The sequence below is a fragment of the Equus quagga genome, chromosome 13 (genome assembly GCF_021613505.1).
Source record: "Equus quagga isolate Etosha38 chromosome 13, UCLA_HA_Equagga_1.0, whole genome shotgun sequence".
NCBI classification, from domain to species: domain Eukaryota; kingdom Metazoa; phylum Chordata; class Mammalia; order Perissodactyla; family Equidae; genus Equus; species Equus quagga.
In genome coordinates, this window is record NC_060279.1 from 47,235,921 (window position 1) to 47,259,491 (window position 23,571).

Sequence of the window (23,571 nt, forward strand, 5' to 3'; positions counted from 1 at the left end):
TTACCCCAACTTAGTACTTTAAAATGAAAAATGTATTACCTCTCAGTTTCTATAGGGCAGCGATCCGGGAGCAGCTTAGCTGGTGGTTCTGTCTCAGGTCTCACAAGGTTGGCAGTCAAGGTGGCAGCCAGGCTGCAGTCACCTGAAGGCTTGACCGGGACTGAAAGATTTCTTCCAGGGTGGCTCACTCACGTGGCTGTTGGCAGGAGGCCACAGTTCCTTGCTGAGTGTCATCATGACACAGCAGCTGTCTCCCCCTGGAGTCAGTATTCCAAGAGAGAGAAGGAGAAAGCTGTGATGCCTTTTAACGCCTAATTTGAGAAGTAACCATCACTTCTGCCATGTTCTATTCACTGTGAGTCACCAAGTCCAGACCACACTAAGGTGGAGGGGAGGTAGGTTCCACGCCTTGAAGGGAGGTATCTTAAAGAATCAGTGGACGTATTTCTAAACCACCATGTGCACATACATCCCTTTACTCTGCATCCGAGTTCAGAGTGTTTATGGATTTTTCAATTCAAGCATGGACATCAGGAGGAGAATTGCGATTTCATGTTGCACTGGTTACCCTTCAAGCTTTAAGTCAAAAGTATTTCAAGCGCTTCCAGATGCAATTGTCCAGAAATAATGATCTAGATGCAATTATTTGTTTTTATTTTATTAAACAAATATTGCCCATTTTACTTTTCCTCCAGAATGGAGTGAACATACATAGTCTTTCTGAAACGTGAACAAACAAGTTGCTTCCTTCCTTTTATGCTTTAACACCTCAGTGGTTCCCATTACCCACAATTGTAAAACCCTCGCCATAACCTGCAAATACTTGCAGGTTATGTCAGGTTTGCCTGAGAGAGCCCGGATTTGTTAGCCTGTTAGCCCAGCATAATTATTAACAACACTCTGTTTGGCTGTCAAAAGGGCCCTGGATTAAAGTTAAAAGAAACTAAAAAGACAATGTGAAACCCAGGATCGGGTCTGGGACCAGGATGGAAACAGCTACAATGGACATAATTGAGACAACTGACCAAGTTGAATTTGTAATGTGGAGTAGATAATAGTACTTTATAATGCTAAATTTCCTGATTTGATTACTGTGTGTAGACAGTGTTCTTCTTCTTGGAGGAAATACACATTGAAGTATTTAGGGGTAAAGGGTCATGATGTCTTCAACTTACTCTCAAATGATTCAGAAAAAAATTCATCCATATATAAATGTAGAGAGAAAGAATAATAGAGCAAATGGGGCAAAATGTAACCAAGTGAATTGGGTAAATGATACATGGGACTTCTCTGAAGTATTCTTGCAACTTTTCATTAAGCTTAAAATTAAATCAAAATAAAAATTTAGGAAAATAATTTTTTAAAGGGCTGAGAAAATAGTGCTCCAGTTTAGACATAAAATTATATGGTCATCCTACCATAAACCGCTGCATAGCGTGGTCCTGCTTGACCCTCTGGTCTCCTGCTCTGCTGTCTGCCTCACTGTCTAAGCTTCAGCCATTCGGTCCTTAATTCGGTGGTTTGAATGTGCCATGTCCTTTGTGTCACGTGCATATGCATTCTCACTGCCTGGCTTCTTTTCCCGCTTAGTCTAGTTAACTCCTGTTAAACTCAGCTCGAATAGCAGTTGCACAGGGAAACTCTCTCTCACCTCCAGACGCAATCAGGGGCCTGTGTTCTGGACACTCACAGCATCTTGTACGTATGCTCTTCCTTCATAGCACTTCATTCTTTCTGTGTGTGTGAGGTAGATTCACCCTGAGCTAACATCCATTGCCAATCCTCCTCTTTTTTTTTTTTTTCCTTTCTTTGCTTCAGGAAAATTAGCCCTGAGCTAATGTACGTGTCAGTCTTCCTCCACTTTGTATGTGGGATGCCTCCACAGCATGGCTGATAAGTGGAGTAGGTCCGCACCCGGGATCTCAACCTGTGAACCCTGGGCCACCCACCCAAGCACAGCACGTGGAACTTCAATCACTTTGCTACGGGGCTGGCCCCCAGCATTTCATTCTTTTCTTTTCTTTTTCTTAAGGAAGATTAGCCCTGAGCTAACATCCCTGCCATTGCTCTTTTTGCCAAGGAAGTTTGTCACTGGGCTAACATCTGTGTCCATCTTCCTCTACTTTATATGTGGGACACCTGCCACAGCATGGCTTGACAAGTGGTGCGTAGGTCTGCATCCAGGATCTGAACGGGTGAACCCTGGGCCCCTGAAGTGGAACATGCAAACTTAGCTACTGTGCCACCAGCCCAGTTTCCCAGCACTTCATTCTTGATCAGATTTATTGAGGCTCCTAACTGTGTGCCAGACACTCTGCTAGACACTGAGGACACCAAGGTAAGCAAAATAGACATAGTCCTTGTCTTTACAGAGCTTATGGACTAGTAGGAGACAGACATAATCAATGTAAAATTACAAAAATGACAAGTCCTACAAAAAGAGAGTACCTGCTGCTATCAGATCACAGAGAGACTCAACCTAGTGAGGGAGGTCAGCGGAGCTTCCCTGGAGAAGTGATAGAAGCAGTAAACAAGGTGAAGAAGTAGGGAGAATAGTTCCCAGGAAGAGAGAATAGCATGTGCAAAGATCCTGGGCCCAGAGGGAGTGAGACAAGGTTGAAAGGGTCAGTAGAGGGAGTTCATTGCAAGATGTGACCCAAGAGCCTGGCGAGGGCCAGATCTCCAGGGCTTTGTAAGATGCTACATATTTTTCCAAAAATCAATGGGGAAATGAAGTCCTTAAAGTATTTTTTTAGCAGAGAGGGATAGAGAGACAAGAGGGATGATATGATCAGACTTAAATTTTGAAAACCTCTTGCCTGGCTACAAAGTGGAGAAAAGATTAGAAAGGAGGCAGAGGAGAAGCAGGTGGACCAGTTAGGAAGTCATGGGGTAGTTTGGGAGACAGATGTGTTGGTTCTGGTCAGTGTGGTGTTGATGCAGTGGACTCATAAGCAGGTGGTAAAGGGTTAGATACGGGAGGAGAAGAGCGAAAGAGAGGCAAGGGTTACGGCTGACTCGGGTTTTGGGCTTACATCACTTGTTGGACAATGTTACTGTCAACCAAAATAAGAAGCAGTAGGAGAGTAACAGGCTGGGGGGAAACTGACGAGTTCACTTTTGAGTGGTTACTGTATCGGTTACGTTGTTTTTGAATGCAAATAACAGAAAATGTGAATCCATTTCTTAAATTGTAATCAACTTAACTCATAAAAAATCCAGTGAGGGCCAGCCCTGGTGGCCTAGTGGTTAAGGCTGGCACACTTTGCTTCGGCGGCTTAGGCCCAGTTCCCAGGCACAGACCTACCCTACTTGTCTGTCAGTGGCCAGGCTGTGGTGGCAGCTCACGTACAAAAAGAGGTAGATCAGCGGTGGATGTTAGCTCAGGGCAAATCTTCCTTAGGGAAAAAAAAAATTCAGTCAGAGGGTTGGCTAATTCACTAACATCATCGAATCTCTGGGTTCTTTCCACATTTTTTCTCTGCTGCTTCAGCATGTGGACTAGCTCCCTTCCGTGGTGAAAGATGGCTAGCTATCAGTGTCCAGACAGGATGGGGACTTTCTCCCTCTTGCGTCCCTGTCCCAGAAACCCCCGCAGCAGATCCCCTCCGTGTCGGTCATGACAGTTACTGTTGTGTGCCGTAACAAGCAGTCTCAATATTCAAGGGGCTTCCCTCATGTCATAGTTCCGTGCCAGCTGGGGGGTTGTTTCAGGGAGGTAGGACCCTTCTTTTGTGTGCTCCCACCATCTTGGTGTCCTTTTCTTTCAGCCTCATGAGTGGGTAGAACAGTGACCTACAGATCTCACTTGAAATTTCGGGGCCAAGCTCCAAAGTGGCAAACATCATTTCTGCCCACATTCCATTGGCCAAATGGAGTCCCTAACCTGACCCGACAGCGCAGGAGGCTGGGAAGTGTAGTCTTCATCCGTGCCCAAGAAGAGGAGCTGGGATTGGTCAGCATACAGTCAGTCAGCGGTCCTGTCACATATCAATGGCCAGAATTGGGTCAAATACCTCTTCCTACTCCTACCACTGCTAAGGGGATGGAATTCCCATGATTGGCTTATTTTAATCACATCTGTGTAAGTTTAGATTTTCCTCCTAAACTTCAGTCAAAATGACATATTGCGACAGGTTAAATGCAAAGCAACCCTGCTGGAGCCATCCTTCAGCCACCGAAGATTAGCCACCTTTCTCATCGGATTTTTTTATCAGATAAAAAATTCATTACAATTTAAACCAGTTGAGTCACATTTTCTGTTATTTGTACAGAATGAAAGTAGAAACCATATGGTCATCTTAATAGATGCAGGAAAAGCATTTGACAAACACTTAACATTCTTAGCAAACTGGGAATAAAAGGGTACTTTCTTGATGCTTTAAAGAATATCTACAAAAAAACTTACAACTAGCATACCTAATGGTGAAAGACTGAATTTTTTTCTGCCTAAGATCAGAAACATGGCAAGGATTTCCACTCTTGCCACCTTTCTTTTTTGTTTCAGCTGAGTAGGATTTGCCCTGAGCTAATGTCTATACCAGTCTTCCTCTACTTTGTATGTGGGTTGCTGCCACAGCATGGCTGCCACTGAGTGGTGTAGGTCCATGCCCAGCAATCAAATCCTGGCTGCTGAAGCAGAGCGCGCTGAACTTAACCACTAGGCCATGGGGCCAGCCCCTCCACTCTCACCACTTTTATTCAACATTGTGTTGGAGATCCTAACTAATGCAATAAGGCAAAAAATAAATAAAAGACAAACACATTGGAAAAAAAGAAGTGAGGCTGCCTTTATTTGCTGTTGACAAGATTATGTATGTAGAGTAGCCAAAGGAACATACGAAAAAGCTACTAAAACTCATCAGTGAATTTAACAAGGCCATAGAATACAGCGTCAATATCCAAAGTCAATTGTATTTCTATACACTAGCAATGAACAATCCAAAAAAGAAATGCATGTAACAATTCTATTTATGTTAGCATCCAAAGATATACTTAGGAATAAATTTATAGGTGATATATAATATCTGGACATTGAAAACTAAAAAATATTGTTGAGAGAAATTAAAGAAAACCTAAATGAATGGAGAAATATACCATGTTCATGGATTGGAAGATGACATTTCTCCCCAAATCGTTCCATAGATTCAACTCAATCCCCATCAACATGCCAGCAGGCTTTTCTATAGAAATTTAGAAGCTGACTCTAAAATTTATGTGGAAAAGCAAAGGACTTAGAATATCCAAAACAACTTTTAAAAAGAAGAACAAAGTTGGAGTTAAAATACCTGATTTTAAAGCTTACTATAAAGCTAGAGTAATTGTGACAGTATGGTATCGGCATAAGGAAAGACATGGAGATCAATGAAACAAAATTGCGAGTCCAGAAATAGACCCATAAGGATACGGCCAGTTGCTCTTCCACTAAGTTTCCAAATTCATTCAATGCAGAAATAATAGTCTTTTCAATAAATGATGCTAGAATAACTGATATTTATATGGAAAAAGAAATGTATTCAAGAGTCAAGGTTTAATAAAATTTAATATTTTTTACTAATTCATCAAGCACATTCTTAAGCGCAGTTGGCTCTTTTCCTATGAGTGCATCATGGGGACGAATGCAGTGACTATTAACACAGTTTGGTGCGAATGTCTTGATTCATACTAGCTACCAGTAGTTTTACCCACCATTGCCTTTGTGCCCACAGTGCCAGTGTGTCAACACAGAGATAAAGGCTAGTAACATTTTAGTATTGTCGCGAAAATAGTTTTGACCTTGTGGACCCCCTGAAAGGACCTGTGGAACAGACTTTGAGAACTATTGGTCTAGAAAGAGGTAAAGAGAGAAAAGAAGGAGGACCAAGACCAAGCCTTAAAGAAATCTAGTATTTAATGGCCTAGTAGGAGGTGAACCTAACCGGAAACACTGAAGGAGCAACCTGGGAGGTGAGAGCAAAACCCAAGAGTGCAGAGTCAGGGAGCCAAGAGAATGCTGTCGGGAGGAGGAGGGCGAACAGCAGGGATGCTGGGTGAGGACCAGGGAGAGGAGAGACGAAAGACGCCCATCGGCTCATCGTCCTAGCGACATGCATGTCACCGGTGCCATTAGCAAGAGCTCATTCCACCAAGTGAAGTCAGATTGGAGGGAGTTGGGAGAGCGTGAGAGGTGAGAAAATGAAGCTGGCGAGGAGAGACCTGCCTTCAGAGAAATTTGTGATGGGGAAGAAAGAGACAAGGCAGTAGCTGAAGGAGGGAGTCACGACTGTTCACTTACCGTAAACGAACAAAGGAATGGCCTGGTGATGCATTGCATGTGGAGAATAGAGCAAAAGAAAACTCCAAGATGAGCCTGCTTTCCAGCTTATGGAACTAGGGGAATAGTGATCTGTTTGTTGAGAAGGAAACAAGACCCAAGTTTGGTGGGGCATACCTGTAGTTTGAGTTGAGGAAGCATTTATCTAGGAAATCTTAATCTCCCTTGTAAAGAAGTTGGGTTTTTCTCCCCCAAACCTCGAAGCCTGCTTACAGCTTCTGTTGGTAACAAACATTGAGAGCTTCAGAGTCTTAGTTAATGCTCTTTGTATCTAGTCTCTTCTCAGAGTTAAAAGTTCACCTTAGTTTTACTATCTAATCAAAAAAATGTTATGTTTTCACATAGTGGAAGATACTCAAATTTTGTCCTATTAGAGAAATTTATATCTTTAATTAAAACTATTTTGGTCCACTTAATTGAGCATTTTCTTATTTTAATGAACAGAATTAACTTGAGTCATTTTTTTCTATGCAGAGTGAGAAATTATAAGCAAATGGTTTCCAGTATTTGCCTAAATGTATTTTTATCCTCCCTAATCTTATATAGGAATTCCGAGAATACAGTTGCCCTAAAATTTTAACGTTTTCAGCAATGTATGCTTGTCCACGAAAAGAACAAATTCTTTTTAAATAAAGGAGCTCCTGTCGTCAATTATTTCCATTTAGTATGAGTGAAGGAAGGAAAAACACTTCCCTACTCTCATTTGTAGGGACCAGTTTTCTGAGTTTATTTAACGTAAAGATAATTAAGGTTATTCAAGTAAAATAGGAAGAAATAAAGATTTTTTTAAATAAATGCTACTGAATTAAAGAAATAACGGATGTGTTTTTAGAGCTACCTGATTTCAAATTACAGATAGCGGAAGAGGTACAGACCTTGGAGCTGAAATGATTTCACAAAGGTGTTTGAAATAGCTGCCTCCCTTTTTATCTCAAAGATTAGTGTACGAAGTCAGAAAGTAAGTTTAAAATCAAAACAGTCTTTAAAATATTACACACTCTAATGAAAGAAAAACTCTATGTTATGCAACTATTTTCATTAAAATTTACCCATGAATTTAATGCATTTCACAATTTGAGAAAATAATCTGATAAGCTACCAAAAAAAAACTGGGAAGCCATATGAAAGATATGGAAGTTTTCACCTTTGATCTTTCACTTCCCCTTGAATTACAAGGTAAAATAAGTTCTGAAAATTTCAGAAGATGACATTTTCCATTGTATTTCCTTTCAATTTTTTAAACTCTTGTTTAATAAAACAGGTATTACATGTGTATGATAAGCAATTAAAACAATGCCAGAAAAGTCCTTGAAAAATTTTTCTGTCTCCTAATTCCTCTCCCGAAAAATACCCCTACCGGTTTTGCATTTCCATTTCCAGAATGCTCCTTGCATAATAAAGCACATGTGTGTGTTCTTCATCTGTTTTGTATGCAAATGGCAGTGTATTCATACTGTTCAATAGCTCCTCGTTGTTAGCTAATATCTTAGAGGTATTTCCCTAGCAACATCTGTAGAAACGCCCCATTCTCTTAGCAGCTCCGTAGAATCCCATCGCAGGGTTGGAACCATAACTTAATTGGTCTCCCCTTAGACTGGGAGGCAGCATTGAATCCAGGTCAAGCGATCAGACTCGGGCCAGTCTGGGTTCGAATCCTGACCCTACTACTTCCTCACCGTCAACTTGGACAAATGACTTAATTTCTGTGCCTCAGTTTTCTCATCTGAAAAAGGGGATAATGACATTAGCCACTTAATAGGTTTTTGTTGGGGGTTAAATGAATTAATATTGGTAGAATACAGAATAATGCCTAACCCTATTAAATGCGATACAAATGTTTCTTACATACATGGATGTCTAGATTGTTTCCAGTCTTGCTGCTACAGACAATGCTGCAGTGAATGTTCTAGTACTTGTGTGAATATCTATGCACAAGATCTGAGAACTTGAGTTACTAAAGGGTAAGGAGAAAAAATATATATATATGTATATATATGTTCTATATATTATAATGCCCCTTTATCAGAGAGCCTTCCCACACCTCTCATCTAAAGTAGCACCCTACGTACACTATACCCCCTTACTATGCTGTATTTTTCTTCCTTAGTATTTATCACTGTTTGACATAGACATTTATTTAGAACTTTATATTTTTAATTCCACAAATTGGCCCAAATTTCTTCTCTTTACCTTTGGAAAGAAAAATAACAACCAGAAACCTGAGAAGCCTCCTGTGTTCTAGATTTTGTCGTTGCTTTAAAGAGGCTTAGGAAGAACCCGACATCTGGAAGCCGCGGGTCATGCTGCGCTCCCCACACTCTTTCCTGCTTGTGCTGGGAGGTGAGGAAGTTACTGTCCCTCCCTGCCTTCTGGGGGCTGCAGAATCCCCGCAGAGAATGAGGGGCTGTGACTGTCTGTGTGACACGTGTAATGACATGGGCAACCGAATAAATTCTGGAGGAAACAGAAGAGGTAAGTAATCCTACTTTGAAGTTTCAGGAAGAGAGATGTGGCAGAGGCTGTCCTGCATATCTACCCTTATCCTTACCTGACTCCTAGCTGCCAGCCCCCATATTTCCTGCCTGAGGACTTTCTTTGGCCCCCAGGTCTCCCTTTGCCCCAGGATGACAGGTCATAAGTGCAAGGAAAGGATGAAACCTCCTCCCTCCTGACCCCTCCATCGCTGACTGATAGGAGGAGGTGTACAAATACCCAGCACTCCTGCCCCTGGACAGGGTAACCCTGAGGACCCCGAGTTCTCCAGCAGGACTGATTTCTGATTACTCGCAGTAATACCCTGTTTGAAAACAAACGCTTTTTGCTGCCCTCCCTTCCTCGTCTGACTCCCCTTTCCCGGCTGGTGTTTCCTGGGATCACCTCCCACCTAAACTGCTTGCTCTTGACACCTTGGCTCGGTGCCTGCTTCTAGGGGAACTCAAAGCAACACAAGACATGCTGGGGTTATGTTTCAGGGGGAAAATTAAGTGTGTGTGTTGGGGGGGGAGGTGTAAGATCCCTAAGTTCATAAATTCACATCCTGGGTGTGTAAGAGTTTTGTACATTGGCCACACTCATGGAGCAGTGCTGGTCAATGTGTTAGTCAGTGTGCAGAGTGAATATCTTAGATTTCTTCCCTTAGATAGATGATAATTCTCATTTCCATTTATCAAACTAATTTCCTTCTGGAGATATCAAAAATTGCTTATCAATCCAAATCTCTATTTAGTAGAAATTAATTTGATGATAGATTAAATTATATTTAGATCTACTTAGGATCAGAACAATACAGCTTTTTGAACTGAAAAAAAGCTATTAAAAAATACTAGTGGGAAAATATGATGGCATGCCCACACTTGCCACAGAAAGGCAATGTCAAATATATGGGAAGCAAATTCAAGAGGAAATCTTTCAGGCTAAAACTAAAAATTGCTGCTGTGTTCTGAGGTCTAAACAACCAACTTCAAGGCTAACTTTTGAGATCCAATCCATGAATGTGTGCATGGGAATACTCGCTGAACTGCATGTGCAACTGCAGCTGGAAAGCCTACGGATAAGTTCTTTTCTAACAGGAATGAGATGGAACGAGATTCTGGGAATGCAGAGCAGTACACTCTGGTTTGACAAACAATATTCTCATCTGGAAGAGACAGCAGGTGTAAAACGTACAGGGCCTTGCTTATCCAAGCTGTGCTTCCGTTTCTGCATCTGTTCAGGGGGACCACCTCGATGATTCTTTGGACAGGTCTGGGGACTAATTTTTTTTTTTTTGGGGGGGGAAGATTAGCCCTGAGCTAACATCTGCTGCCAATCCTTCTCTTTCGCTGAGGAAGACTGGCCCTGAGCTAACATCCGTGCCCATCTTCCTCTACTTTATATGTGGGACAGCTGCCACAGCATGGCTTATCAAGTGGTGCCGTGTCCGCACTGGGGATCCGAACCGGTGAAGCCCAGGCTGGCGAAGCAGGACATGCGCATTTAACCGCTGCACCACCAGGCCAGCCCAATATATATGTTTTTATAAAGATACATATGTATATGTATCTAAGAGTGTGTGTGTGTATTAAACTTTTATTTTTTACAGCCTGTCTCTCCCACTAGACCTGAGCTCTAGAAAGGCAGGGACTATGTTTTGCTCACTACTATGTTCTCAGTATCTGTAGTAGGAGCTCAATAATTAGTTTATTTACTTGTGTGTGTGTGTGTGTGTGCTCCTTTCCTTTTTTGTGGTAAAATATACATAATATAAATTTACCATTTTAACCTTTTTTAAGTGTACAGTTCAGTGGCATTAAGAACATTCACATTCTTGTGCAACCGTCACCATCCATCCATCTCCAGAATGTTTTTCAATCTCCCCAACCGAAATTCTGTACCCATTAAACATTAACTGCCCCCGATCCCAACCCCTGGCAACCACCATTCTACTTTCCATCTCTATGAATCTGACTACTCTAGGTACCTCATATAAGTGGAATCACATGCTATTTATTGTTTTCCGAGTGGCTTATTTCACTTAGCATTATGTCTTCAAGGCTCATCTATGTCATCACATGTATCAGAGTTTCCTTCCTTTTTAAGGCTGAATAATATTCCATTGTGTGTGTATACATGTATATATATCATATTTTGTTTATCCATTCATCTGTTGATGGCCACTTGGGTTGCTTCCACCCCTTGGCTATTGTGAATAATGCGGCTATAAACATGAGTATATATATGTACGTGCTCAAGTCTCTGATTTCAACTCTTTGGGGTATATACTCAGAAGTGGAATTGCTGTATCATATAGTAGTTCTAATTTAAAAATTTTGAGGAACTGCTATATTGTTTTCCTTAACAGCTGCAACATTTTACATTCCCACCAACAGTGCATAAGGGTTACAATTTCTCCACATCCTTGTCAACACTTGCTATTTTCTATGTTTTGATCATAACCATTTTAATGGATATGAAGCCATCAATAGTTATTTTTTGAGTAAACAAATAAACAAACAATATCTCTGAATTAGAATAATTACTATTTATTGCATTGTATCTTGTCTAAAGATATTAGTGTTTTCAAAAGGATGCTTGTATCCTTTTGAGATATACTGTCTCAGTTCAATTCAATAGCAAGAACATTGGAGTGTCCATTTTGTATAAGACATCTAATAGGCCCTAAGACAAAATATATTGTTAAACCCAAATTACTGCTTTAGTTAAGATAAATACTGTCCATTGTCAAAGAGAGACTGTACTAAAAATCTTTCAGGATCCTCTCCTATACAGACTCATTTATGGCATGTAATTAAATATTTAAACACAATAAAAAGGAATATTCATTCTCAAAACATTGAGCATAGAATTACCATATGACTCAACAATTCCACTCCCAGGTATGTACCCAAAAGAACTGAAAACGGGTATTCAAATAAAAGCTTGCACACGAATGTTCCCAGAGGCACTATTCAATAGCCAAAAGGTAGAAACAACCCAAATGTCCATTAAGGGATGAATGGGAAAACTAAGTATAGTATATTCATACAATGAAATATGATTGAGCCGTAAAAAGGAATGAAGTATGGATACATGCTACAACACGGATGAACCTTGAAAACATTACTGCAAGTAAAACAGGCCAGACACAAAGGCCACGTATTTAATGATTCCATTTTTGACATATCCATAGAGACGGAAAGCAGATCAGTGGTTGCCAGAGTCTAAAGGAGTGGAGAGCAGGTAGTGAGTGCCCGTTGGGGAGATGAAAATGTCTGGAACTAGACAGAGGTGATGGTTGCACAACATTGTGAGCACGCTGAGTGCCACTGAACGTAGGCCTTCCGATGGTTAAAATCGTGATTGTTTTTCTACGTGAATTTTACCTCGATTAAAAAAGAAAAGTAGCATACCTCCACCAGCAGAGAGGGTGGGCAAAGTGCAAACAGTACAGAAGGGTACGAGGAACAAATTCTTCCTCCTTGTGCTCCAAGTCCCTTCCTCAGAGGTAATTGCCAATGGTTTCCTGTTAAATCGTTCCAGAAAATATTGGCGCTTAGGCTTTTTTTTTTTTTTTTCACAGAAATTGGATCATATATTGGAAGATTCTCTCTGAGCTGACATCTGTTGCCAATCTTCCTCTTCTTGCATGTGAGCTGCCATCTCAGCATGGCCATTGACAGACGAGTGGTGTAGGTCCATGCCAGGGACCAAACCCGGGCCGCTCAAGCGGAACACGCTGAACTTAACCACTAGGCAACCAGGGCTGGCCCTGGCTCATTCACTTTAACAGTTGAATAGTAATATTTTATTGGCTGAACGTACCTTTCTTTGTTTACTAGCCCCCTCTTGATGGATGCTCAGGTTGTTTACAGTTCTAGCTACTTCTAGACCACAATGTAGACAATGCAACATTAAACATTCTTATTTAAAGATCTTTGTGCACATATGCAAACACATATGTAGGATAAATTTCTGAAACTGAGTGTGCTGGTTATACTGTGACACCCTCCCCAATTCATATTTGAAGCCCTAGCCTCTGATGTGACTGTATTTGGAGACAGGGCATTTAGGGAGGTAAGGTTAAATGAGGTCATAAGGGTGGGGCCCTAATTCAATAAGATTAGTGTCCTTATAAGAAGTGGAAGAGATACCAGAGATCTCTCTCTGTGTGCACATGTAAGGACATAGGGAAAAGATGCCATCTACAAGCCAGGAAGAGAGTTCTCATCAGAAACCAACCCCGATGGCACCTTGATCTTGGATTTCCAGCCTCTAGAACTGTGGGAAAGTAACTGTCAGATGTTTAAACCTCCAGTCCGTGGTGTTCTCTTATGGCAGCTGAGCAGGCTAATACGTTAGGTCAAAGGACCTACACATTGGTAATTTGATAAACAGGACCAAAATAATCCTCCAAAGCTATTGCTCCTCTTCACACTTCCACACGCAATGAACAAAACTTGCTTCTCCAATACTCTCACCAACACTGGGTATCACACTGTTTAATCTTTGTCAATCTGAGAAATGCAAAAGAGGTACTTAATTTTAATGTATGCTTCAAGTCGAGACTTTTCCAAATGTGTGTGTGACTTTTAATAAGCAAATTCTTCATCCTCCCTCTCCATCCCTGGAAGCCATTATGCGGTATGACACGAAAGCTTATTCAACTCCACAGAGACGTTTCAAGCAACTTTCTTACTCACTTTCCACTTCCTCTTGCTTCTTTCATATTTCATGAGTTGAAATGGCTATAAAAGAGCTAAAGGTAAGTGAACATTATTTTGAGGTCTCTCATATTTGGTAGTAAGATATTTAATTCACAGTGATTTGGGAAAATGAGCTATGGGTCATATAATACTATAGATGAAAATAACATCCCACTGGAGTCTAATTTTCTCGACTGCCTGATCACAATGTGAAATGGATTTGAACAGTTTTAGAACAGAAGTAGTTACCACGTGTGTCCACAGACTCTTAGAAGTAGGGATGGGGGACGTGCAACTTCTGTTCTTTGAAATATGTTGAGCTAGAGTCTTCCTGAGCATTCTTCTTTCCTCCTTCTCACCACTTGGGAGTGCAAGGATGTGTCACCAGGACACTGCCCCAGGGGCTCCCAGGGGCCCCATTCGAGTTACGCATCCCTTAGGCCTGTCCTCCAGGTGCTTGCATTCCAGCCAACTGAAAAAAGATTGGCTACAATGACATATATTGATAGAAAACACATCCACACACCCATGGACCATTGGACCGTGAGCAAGGCCCCTGACTTATGCCTCTTTGTACCACAGTGTTAAATGTTGGTGGAATGAATGAATAAATGTATATACATACGAATGAATGGCAAAGACATCAATTAGTTAGGTACTCAGATGTTTCTTGGGAAAGACGTTATTTTGGCCAAGAGGCTGAGCATAGCTTTTGATCTTCCTAAGATTCAGTCATGACCTTGTAGCCACATTGGCAAGATGTGTAGGTTAAACAGATTGATCGAGCCGCTGTAGCCTTAGTGTCACCTAGGAGAAATTGAAATGTTTTGCACACAAACACACACACACTTATACACACTCACACAAAACTAATTACAATTTAAGAAGCTAGCATGAAATGATATCTTGTAACTCACTGTATTTTAGCATCAATTCACAGATGCTGATTAATCACTGAACATTCATTATGGTTGTGTGTTTTCAGGTCCAGTTTTAGAACTCTGAACAAGGTCAATAATCTAATGCTGCTGCGGTCACAGTCCCTCACTAATTCCTGAGAGCGAAGAACTCCGTCTCAAGCGTTCTCCTGAGCCCTGGGAGAAATGACTTTCAGTATATCTTAAATTTGTTATATAGGTTAGTTTCAAAACAGATCAGGGGCTACAAATTTGAAACTGTTCCACTAGCATGATGTCACAGGAGTTTTGTAAGTGGTGACCTTCGCAGCTTCTAGTTGCGGCACATGGCGTGTGGCCTCCTGGAGCTCTATGCTTTACTCTCTTAGTTTTCCTCGCTGTGTAATGGGTCCTCCTGTTTGTACTCAGCCTGCAAATTTTCACTTGGTTTTTTTCACCTCCACCAAACAAAGACGGAAATTGTCCCCTCCTTATTCTGCCCACACTTGTCAAACCCTATAGGACCATCCTAAAACTCCAGGGTAATTGTAACTTAAACTATTCGAATTTTTCTTGAATGAAATGACTTTTAGGCTGGACACACAATAGCAATAAGGGAAAAGCTCAGCATCCTCTGTCTTGCATTTTACTTTAGAAAAGGCCCTTGTGGCTTGGCTTGCACGTCTGCAAACCAAGTTTGCCTTACTGCCTCTTTGTGAGCAGTCAAAGCACGATGTGCAAGTTCAATGCGTACTTAATTCTGTCTGTGGCAATTCTGCTGTTGACGATGCCTGCCATGAAACATGCTGGAGGGTATGAGGTGGAAATGAACAATAGACTAGGATGTTGCTTGGATGGGAAGGCTGAGTGCTGAGTGAACGAGTAAGTGCCGAGGAAGTGATCTTATTTTGGAAACTTAAAATTTGAAGTCACGGGGGCTGTTTTGTTTGGTTGTGTGTATGCTCTGTGCATGTATGTGTTTAACACATTTACAGAGTAAATAAACATTCCAAACAGTTCAGGAGGGTACGAGATAAGATGACTGCCCCCTGCTTCACGGATTTCTAATTCTCTGGATCCCTCCCCAGCCCCCGCCAGCCTCTGTGCCCTTCCAGAGTATGTTTTCACCTCCACCAAACAAAGACGGATGCACACACGGACACACTCAGGACTGGTTGCATACTGTAACACTGTCGTCCACTTGGTTTGTTCTGTTTTGCTTTTCCATAATAATACATACATTCAACAAATGCTTATTGAGCACCTAGTCAATACTGGATCCTGTTCTAAGCGCTTGGGATTGAGCAAGGAACTAAACAAACTATACGCGTTTTCTATTGCTGAGTAACAAACTACCATGAGTTTAGCAGCTTAAGACAACAGACACTGATCATCTCCCAGTGTCAGTGGGTCGGGTCTGGTCAGCGCCTAGCCAAGTTCCTGCCCTCAGGGTCTTGCCAGCTGCGCCAACCTGCCAGCAGGGCTGCCTTCTCCTCTGGAGGCTCTGGAGCTGCCTGCAAGCTCACTCCAGTTGTTGGCAGAATTCGTTTCCCTGCGGCAATAGGACTGAGAGGTTCAGCTTTCACTGGCTGTTGGTCAGAGGCCCCGGGTTCCCTCTGAGAGGCTGCCCTCAGGCAGGCGGCTTCATCAGGGGCAGCAGGAGCCGGAGAGTGAGTCTGCCAGCAGCACGGAGTCCTGTGTTATGCAACGCCATCATGGGAATGCCACCCCATTGCTTTGCCACATTCTGTTGGTTAGAAACAAGTCACACGTTCCGCCCACACTGAAGGAGAGGGAATTTCACAAAGACAAACAAAAACCAGGGAGCAGGGATCATGGGGGGCCACCTTAGAGTCCATCTGCCTCACAAACCAAGCCCCGGCTGCCATGGAGCTCACATTATAGTGGGGAGGGCGGACAACAGAAGAACGGACAAATAAATCTCGGGGCTGCAAACAAGTGGTAAAGCCGAACAAGAAAGCCCTCTGAGGGGAAGGAGCATTGTCGCAGAAGCGGGCAATCAGGGCAGGCTTCGCTCGGGCAGCAACACTGGAACAGAGACCTGAAGAAAGTGAGGGAGCCACAGAGAAAACTGAGAGAAGTGGGCTCCAGCCTAAGACAGCACGTGCATGGCCCCTGCCTTGTGAGCATGCCGGAGTCCTGCAACAGCGGACCAGTGTGGCTGGAGCACAGGGCTCGGGCAGTAGGACACAAGACTAGAGAGGAGAGCGGGTCAGATCAGGTAGGTCCTTGTGGATGTAAGGATCTCTGAGAGATGCAGAGCCATCAGAAAATCTGGGGCAGAGGTGGAACACCGTTTGGCCTACCTTTGCAAAGGATCCCATTGCTCCTGGGATGGGAACAGACTGAAGGGAAGCGTGGGTGGGAGCAGACAGACCAGTTTGTAGGCTGTTTGAATAATCTCAGCAAGAAACAATAGTGATTTGGATGGAGAGGTGCTGGTGTGTTTCCTGGATAGCAGGATGCTATAGTCAGATGGTGGAGCATGCAGCGTCCATGGTGGAATGGACGTGCAGCGGGAAGGAAAGAAAAACATTAGGGGTAACAGCAAGGATTTTAGCCTGAGCAGCTTTGACTTTGAAGAACAAAGTCACCATTTACTGAGATGCAGAAGACAGTGAGAGAAATGGGTTTTGGCAGAAAAAATCTAGAGTTTGATTTTATTATGCACTTTAAGGAGATAGTCAAATTTGTATTTTTAAAAGTCCACTCTGGGTGCCACGAGATGGAGGGGGTTGAAGTGTGGACCTCTGAGGCCAACACTTGGAAAGGAATTGTGGAAGCCTTAGCCTGGGCAAGAAGTGGGGTAGCCAGGGCTCGCGGATGGGGTGGGAGTAGAGCGGAGTGAATGGCCTGAGACGTGTTCTGGAGGTCACATAGGGAAGGTTTGGGGGTGGTCTGAGCGGGGGAGGAACACTTTTGTTGGGGGGAAGATCAGGCACGTCTGATAGACATAAAGCAGAGGGCGACTCAGAGCAGAATGAGAACAGCAGTAAAGTGGGCTACTCCAGGGGCTTGGAACCTTCTTTCACGACCAAGCGTCTTAGTTCGGGCTGCTATAGCAGAACACCACTGACGGGGTGGCTTATAAACGACAGAAATTTATTTCTCACGGTTCTGGAGGCTGGAAGTCCAAGGTCAGGGTGCCAGCGTGGTCAGGTTCTGGTGCAGACTCTCTTCCAGTTGCATGCTGCTGACTGTCCACTGTGCCCTCGTAGGGTGGAGGGCAGAGAGAGGGAACGAGCTCTCTCATGACTCTTAGAAGGGCACCAATCCCATTCATAAGAGCTCCCCCCTCACAACCTCATCTAAGTCTAATCACCTCCCAAGGCCCCACCTCCTATGCCATCACGTTGTGGGGAAGGGTTTCAACACATGAATTCTGAGAGGACTCAGACATTCAATCCACAACATTCTGCCCCTGGACCCCTCAATTCATGTCCTTCTCACCTACAAAACACCCTCACTCCATTCCCCAAATCCCAAAAGCCTTAACTCACTCCAGCACCAATGCTCAAGTCTGAAGTCCAAAGTCTCATCTAAACAGCATCTGAATCAGGTGTGGGTGGGACGTGATGATTCATCCTGAGGTTAATTCCTCTCCAGCTGTGAACCTGTGAAGCCGAAAGAGTTATGTGCTTCCAAAATACCATGGTGGGACAAGCATAGGACAGACACTCCGAGAAACAGGGAACAAGGGAGGGGTGATGGGGCCCAAGCAAATCCGAACCCTAGCAAGGCAAACTCCAAGAGATCTTAAGCCTCCAGAATAATTCTCTTTGGCTCCATGCGCTGCCCTCTAGGCCCACGGGGGCAGAAATCCCAACATCCTAACCCACTGGGGTGGCAGTCCCAGCCCCGCTGGGGTGGAGGTACTGCCCCCAGCAGCCCCACTAGGCAGGAGTCAGCCCCCAGGGCTCTGCCAGGAAGCCCCATCCCCACAGCTCTAGGCAGCCCTGCCCCTACGGCTCTGGGTGGAGGCTGTCTGGCCTGTTGGAAGAAAGGCAATGGTCCCCTCTTCTGAAACCAAGAAGGAAGGCCTGATGATCTCTGAATCGCTTTTGTGGTTATACTACCCTTGTCTTGAAGAATTGTGCACAGTCTCAGCCAAATAGCTCTATGGTCTCATCCTGTAAAATCCCAAAAGTCTAACAGCCTTCCTTCATTCCTTCCCATCTCCCACTCCCTCGGGTCAAGCTAGCAAGTTTCCGCCTGGGGTGACTGATTACCTGTGGTTCATACCCATGCTTGTTTCCCAGTGACCCAGCGGTGGCTTGGCCATATCCTTAGTGTTCTCATTCTTTGCAATAAGGATAGGCTGAGAATTTTCCAAATCATTAAGTTCTACCTCCTTTTTGCTTAATAGTTCCGTCTTTAAGTAATTTCCCTCTTCTTGAATTCTACTATAAGCAGCCAGGAGGAGCCAAGCCACACCTTCAACACTCTTTTTAGAAATGGCTTCAATTAAATATTCCATTTCAACTCTTGCTAATCTTTTTTTTTTTTTCCGCTTTTCCTCCCCAAATCCCCCCAGTACATAGCTGTATATTTTTTCACTTGTGGATCCTTCTAGTTGTGGCATGTGGGACACCTCCCCAACATGGTCTGATGAGCGGTGCCATGTCCACGCCCAGGATCCAAACCAGTGAAACCCCGGGCCACCGAAGCAGAGCGTGCGAACTTAACCACTGGGCCACGGGGCGGCCCCCCTCCAATTTCATTGCTTGCAAGTTCTACCTTCTGCAAAACATTAGAACACGAACACAATTCAGCCAAGTTCTTTGCCACTTTATAACACGGATCGCCTTTCCTCCAGTTTCCAATAACATGTTCCTCATTTCCGTCTGAGACCACATCAGAATGGCCTTTACTATCATATTTCTATCAACGTACTATTCGTGACTACTCAGGTATTCTTAAGAAGACTGAGGCTTTCTCTACAGCTCTCTTTTTTTTCTGAGCACTCGCCAGAATTACCTTTAAATGTTCGTTCATGGTATTGTAGGCTTTTTCTAGCATGCACCTCCAAACTCCTCCAGTCTCTACTCATCACCCAGTTCCAAAGCCACTTCTGCACTTTTAGTAGGGGTGACAGCAGCACAGCCACTTCTCAACACCAATTTTCTGTATTAGTCACGGTTCTCCAGAAAAACAGAACCAGAAGTATATACATACGATTTATTTGGATTCACTATATATAATATATATCCATAGAGAGAGATTTATATGGGGATTTATTATGAGGAATTGGCTCACACAATTACGGGAGAGCAAGAAGTCCCCCGATCTGCTGTCTGCAAGTTGGAGACCCAGTAAAGCCAGCAGCACAATAAGTCTGAATCTGAAGGCCTGGGAACCTGGGACGCCAATGGTGTCAATCCCAGTTTGAGGGCTGGAGAAGATGAGATGAGATGTCCCAGCTCAGTCAGCGAGGCAGGAACAAAGGGGCGAGCTCCTTGCTCCTCTGCCTTTGTTCTATTCTGGCCCTTGACCTATAGGATAAGACCCACCCACCTTGGGGAGGGCAATTTATTTTACTGAGACCACTAATTCAAACGCCCAGAAATAATGCTTAACCTGGGCACCCCATGACCCGTCAAGTTGATACATGAAAGTAACCATCACACCAAACAAATCTTTTTTGAGGGAAAGGTCCTGACAGAATTTCAAGTTGTGCAGGTTCTAGCAAGGGAATATTCTGGAGTGAGCCTTTGACCTTTAGAAATCGAGTCTCTGCTTGGGTGCACTGATGAGTTAAAAAGAAACGATAAAATCAGAGAGTTCTTTGGGTGTTGGACCTCAGCTGAGCCTCTGGGCTCTCTCCAGAGCGCGGCTGCCCAGGGACTGTCTCCTGTTCCGCATGCTCGCGTCCAAGGATGCTACTTCTCTGACTGCGGGAAAGATGGGGGAAGGAGCTGCCTTAATAGGTTCGTGGAAACTTGAATCTGAAAAATGTTTGGACTTTTTACAGATTGGTCAAAAACTATGAGAAAATGCACCCGTTATGGCAGTGGCTTTGTTTTCGTTGTCGTTAGGCTAGGCAGGCAATTCTCTGTGGGGGCTTTAGCAGCCAGCCACCAGGGTCAAACTCTATAGAAACCCCACTCAAAGCAGAGATTATCCAGAAAAGGCAAATCTATAGAGATAGAAAGTAGATGAGCAGTTGCCTGGGGCTGGGGTTGGGAAAACGGATTGACTGCAAATGGGCCCTAGAGATCTTTTGGGGGTTGGAAATATTCCAAAATTGGATTGTGGCAGTGGTTGCATAACTATGTAAATTTACTAAAAAATCATTAAATTGTATGCTTAAAATGGGTGACTTTTGTAGTATATAAAGTATACTATAAAGCTCTTACACACACATACACACACGCACACTCACTCCAGAGATCCCACAATGGCATACCATTAGAGCAATTTTGTTTCTAAAACAGGAATGGAAGAAATTTTGACTGTCCAGAACAAGACACAGGTTTCCATATTGCCTATTATTTTGAAGTCTCATTGAAAAACGATTCCTCTCCTTGGAATCTTCTTTGTATTCATGTAGGACAAAAAACATGGTACAATGATGTATATTTTGTGCAAAAGAGGGAAAGTTTGTAAGTGTGGCCTAAGTCAACGATTACTAACACCCGGAGCAAATGCTTCATAACCTGAATACTGAAGCTACTAATAACTATATGACTATTATTCATTGTTCTTGTTAACTCTGAAGCGGAGTAATATAATCACATGCTGTCTAAGATTTAATTATAATGACATTAATAATACTATGTAGTAGTATGTATGTGCGATTCTTCTTCTGTTTTCTTCAAATTAATAAATCAATGAAATCATATTTAAATTTGCCTGGTTCTTGGTAACTTGCTTTCTTCTCATTTCTCTACTCAATTTTTACTCCACAGAATCTTGGGGTTTCAGTAAACCTTTCAAGTTGAGACCATCAGCTCAACATTTTTCCCCTAAGAACAAGAATATTGAGAATGAAGAGGACATTACATTATGTGGGAAAATGTCTTGGTTTGTGATAGCTGGGTTTTTTGGCTCAGCAATTTAATGCAGATGGCTTTGAAGACTGTAATAAATGTGTTTTATAGCAGAATGAAAAGACTGAATAATCAAAATTTATTATTGAAATTAGCATAGTCTATGTCTGTAGATGCAAAGTAATAGATTACTTTGAGACAAAAAACACTGCAGATTTTTTTTGGAAAGTGAATACCTTTTGTGTATGTAAAATTCCCTACTGTTTTGCTTTAGATGGGATGATTTTTGAGGAAATCTATACCATGCTACACATTCAAGACTCAATTACATTATCTTATCATCTTGCACACAAAGTATATTCCTGCCTCAGGGCCTTTGCGCTTACTATTCCCTCTGCCTGGTGGATCATTCCCTAGATGGTCATGGCCCACTGCTTCATTTAAGTGCCTGCTCAAATATCACTTCCTCAGAGCAGCCTTCCCTGATTAGCCCACCTAAAAATAGCACACGGTCACTATCCCTTTAGCTGGCTTTCTTTTTCTTCACAGCACTTAACCACTGTCTGACCTTATACACCTTACCCACTAGAAGGTAAGATCCATAAAGGCAGGGACCTCAACAGTATTGTTCATTGCTGTCTCCCCAGATACAGTAAGTACATAATACTTGCTCAAGACGTATTTGTTGAATTAATTGAATGAACTGCAGGATGACTGTAAATATTTACATATTTTTCCCTCCCTAAGCAGACGGTAAATTCATGGAAGGCAGTCAAAGACCGTGGCTGCTTATTTGTCTTCTCTAAAGCACTCAGCTCAGTTCTGCAAGGACACACAGACACTCAGTCCAGACCCACTGAACGACCCGGAGCCTCCCGGGCTGCCCACCCCGTGCCCTGTGCAGACCCACGACAGCAATGTCCTGCCCTTCAGCTCACGTTTCACAAAGTGCATTTATGTATATTAACTCATTTGATCATTTTGCCAATATTTTAGTAGTTCTTGAGGTTTGCCTAAAGAAATGAGCACTCAAATATAACAAACGTTAATTACAGCATGTACTATTGCTAATTTTGAATACTTTTGTTTTGGTCTTACATATTGGTATTTAATGTCTTCTTAGATATCTGAAAAAGTATTTTAAAAGACTGAATAACATGTAAAAGAAGAATAAAAGACTATCTTGACACTGAGATGCGCATGGAGAGATTTCTGGAAGAGTGTTTCACAAAATCTTCACGGAAACTTCCTAATATTTACTTTGGCTTTCCATTTTTCTCCTTTGAACTTTTAAAATAAATTTAAAGTCGTCAAAAGAACCCTATTTCTATACAGTGCTTTATTTTTGTCTAATTTGTCAGTGTGAATAGCGTAAAAAATACCACTACTCATTTTCCTGGCTCTGTAATTTTCAGTATAGAGCAAACTGCATTCCGAGAAAACTTTTAATACTGATTTATAGTAAAGCACTAACGACAGAACGAACTAAAATTCTGAAAGTTTTTTTGTGTGTTTTCCGCATTTATGGCCGCGTTATTCTCTCAGTAAGAAAAAAAAGGCAGAGCAATGCTTTGATCCTTGATAAATACGTAGTTTTTCCGCATTTGCCAAAAAAACCCTCCAGGGCACTGAGCTCCCGGAGCAGAAGGCCGGCAGCGGGCCGGCCTCGGAGAGCGCCGGGCAGGTGCTGGCGGCGGCCCGCTCCTCGTCCTCCTGCTTCACGGCAGACGCTGGGGGACACGCAAACGTCCGCCTCGGGGAACCTGCCGTCGCCAGCAACGCGGCCCCCGTCCGAGCCGCCAAGCCCGCAGCTGATCGCGGACACCCCCGCAGCCCCTCCGAACCCCGAGCTCCGCGGGCGCGCGCACCTGCGCGGGCGCGCGCGTGACGGAGCCGGCGCCCGCAGCTCACACGCTCGGCGGGGACGCGCGTGCGGCCTGAGGGCGGCCGCCGGCTCCCCGTCTCGGGCGCGGCGGCCGGGGAGCTGCGTGGAGCGGCGCCGCCCGCGGCCCTAGAGTGCGGGCCGGCCGGGCGGGCGCGCCCCCGGAGGAGCGCTCGGAGCGGAGCCTCCCCGGGCGGGGTCGGAGGGCCCGCGGGCTCCCGCGGGCCGTGGGGAGGGGCGATGGGCGGGGCGGCGCCTCCCACCGCCCCTTCCCTGAGGAGCCGGCGCG

At 43.6% G+C, this 23,571-nt stretch overlaps 1 protein-coding gene across 1 annotated transcript in view; it reads left to right on the forward strand.

Moving 5' to 3' along the window:
- Window positions 1–16,539: 16,539 nt before the first annotated feature.
- Window positions 16,540–23,571, forward strand: part of TENT4B (terminal nucleotidyltransferase 4B) — a 75,716-nt gene continuing 68,684 nt past the window's right edge. The window contains exons 1-2 of the mRNA XM_046682029.1: window positions 16,540–16,632; window positions 23,025–23,217. Coding sequence (XP_046537985.1) covers window positions 16,540–16,632; window positions 23,025–23,217 — 286 coding nt within the window. The remainder of the gene's footprint in view (window positions 16,633–23,024; window positions 23,218–23,571) is intronic.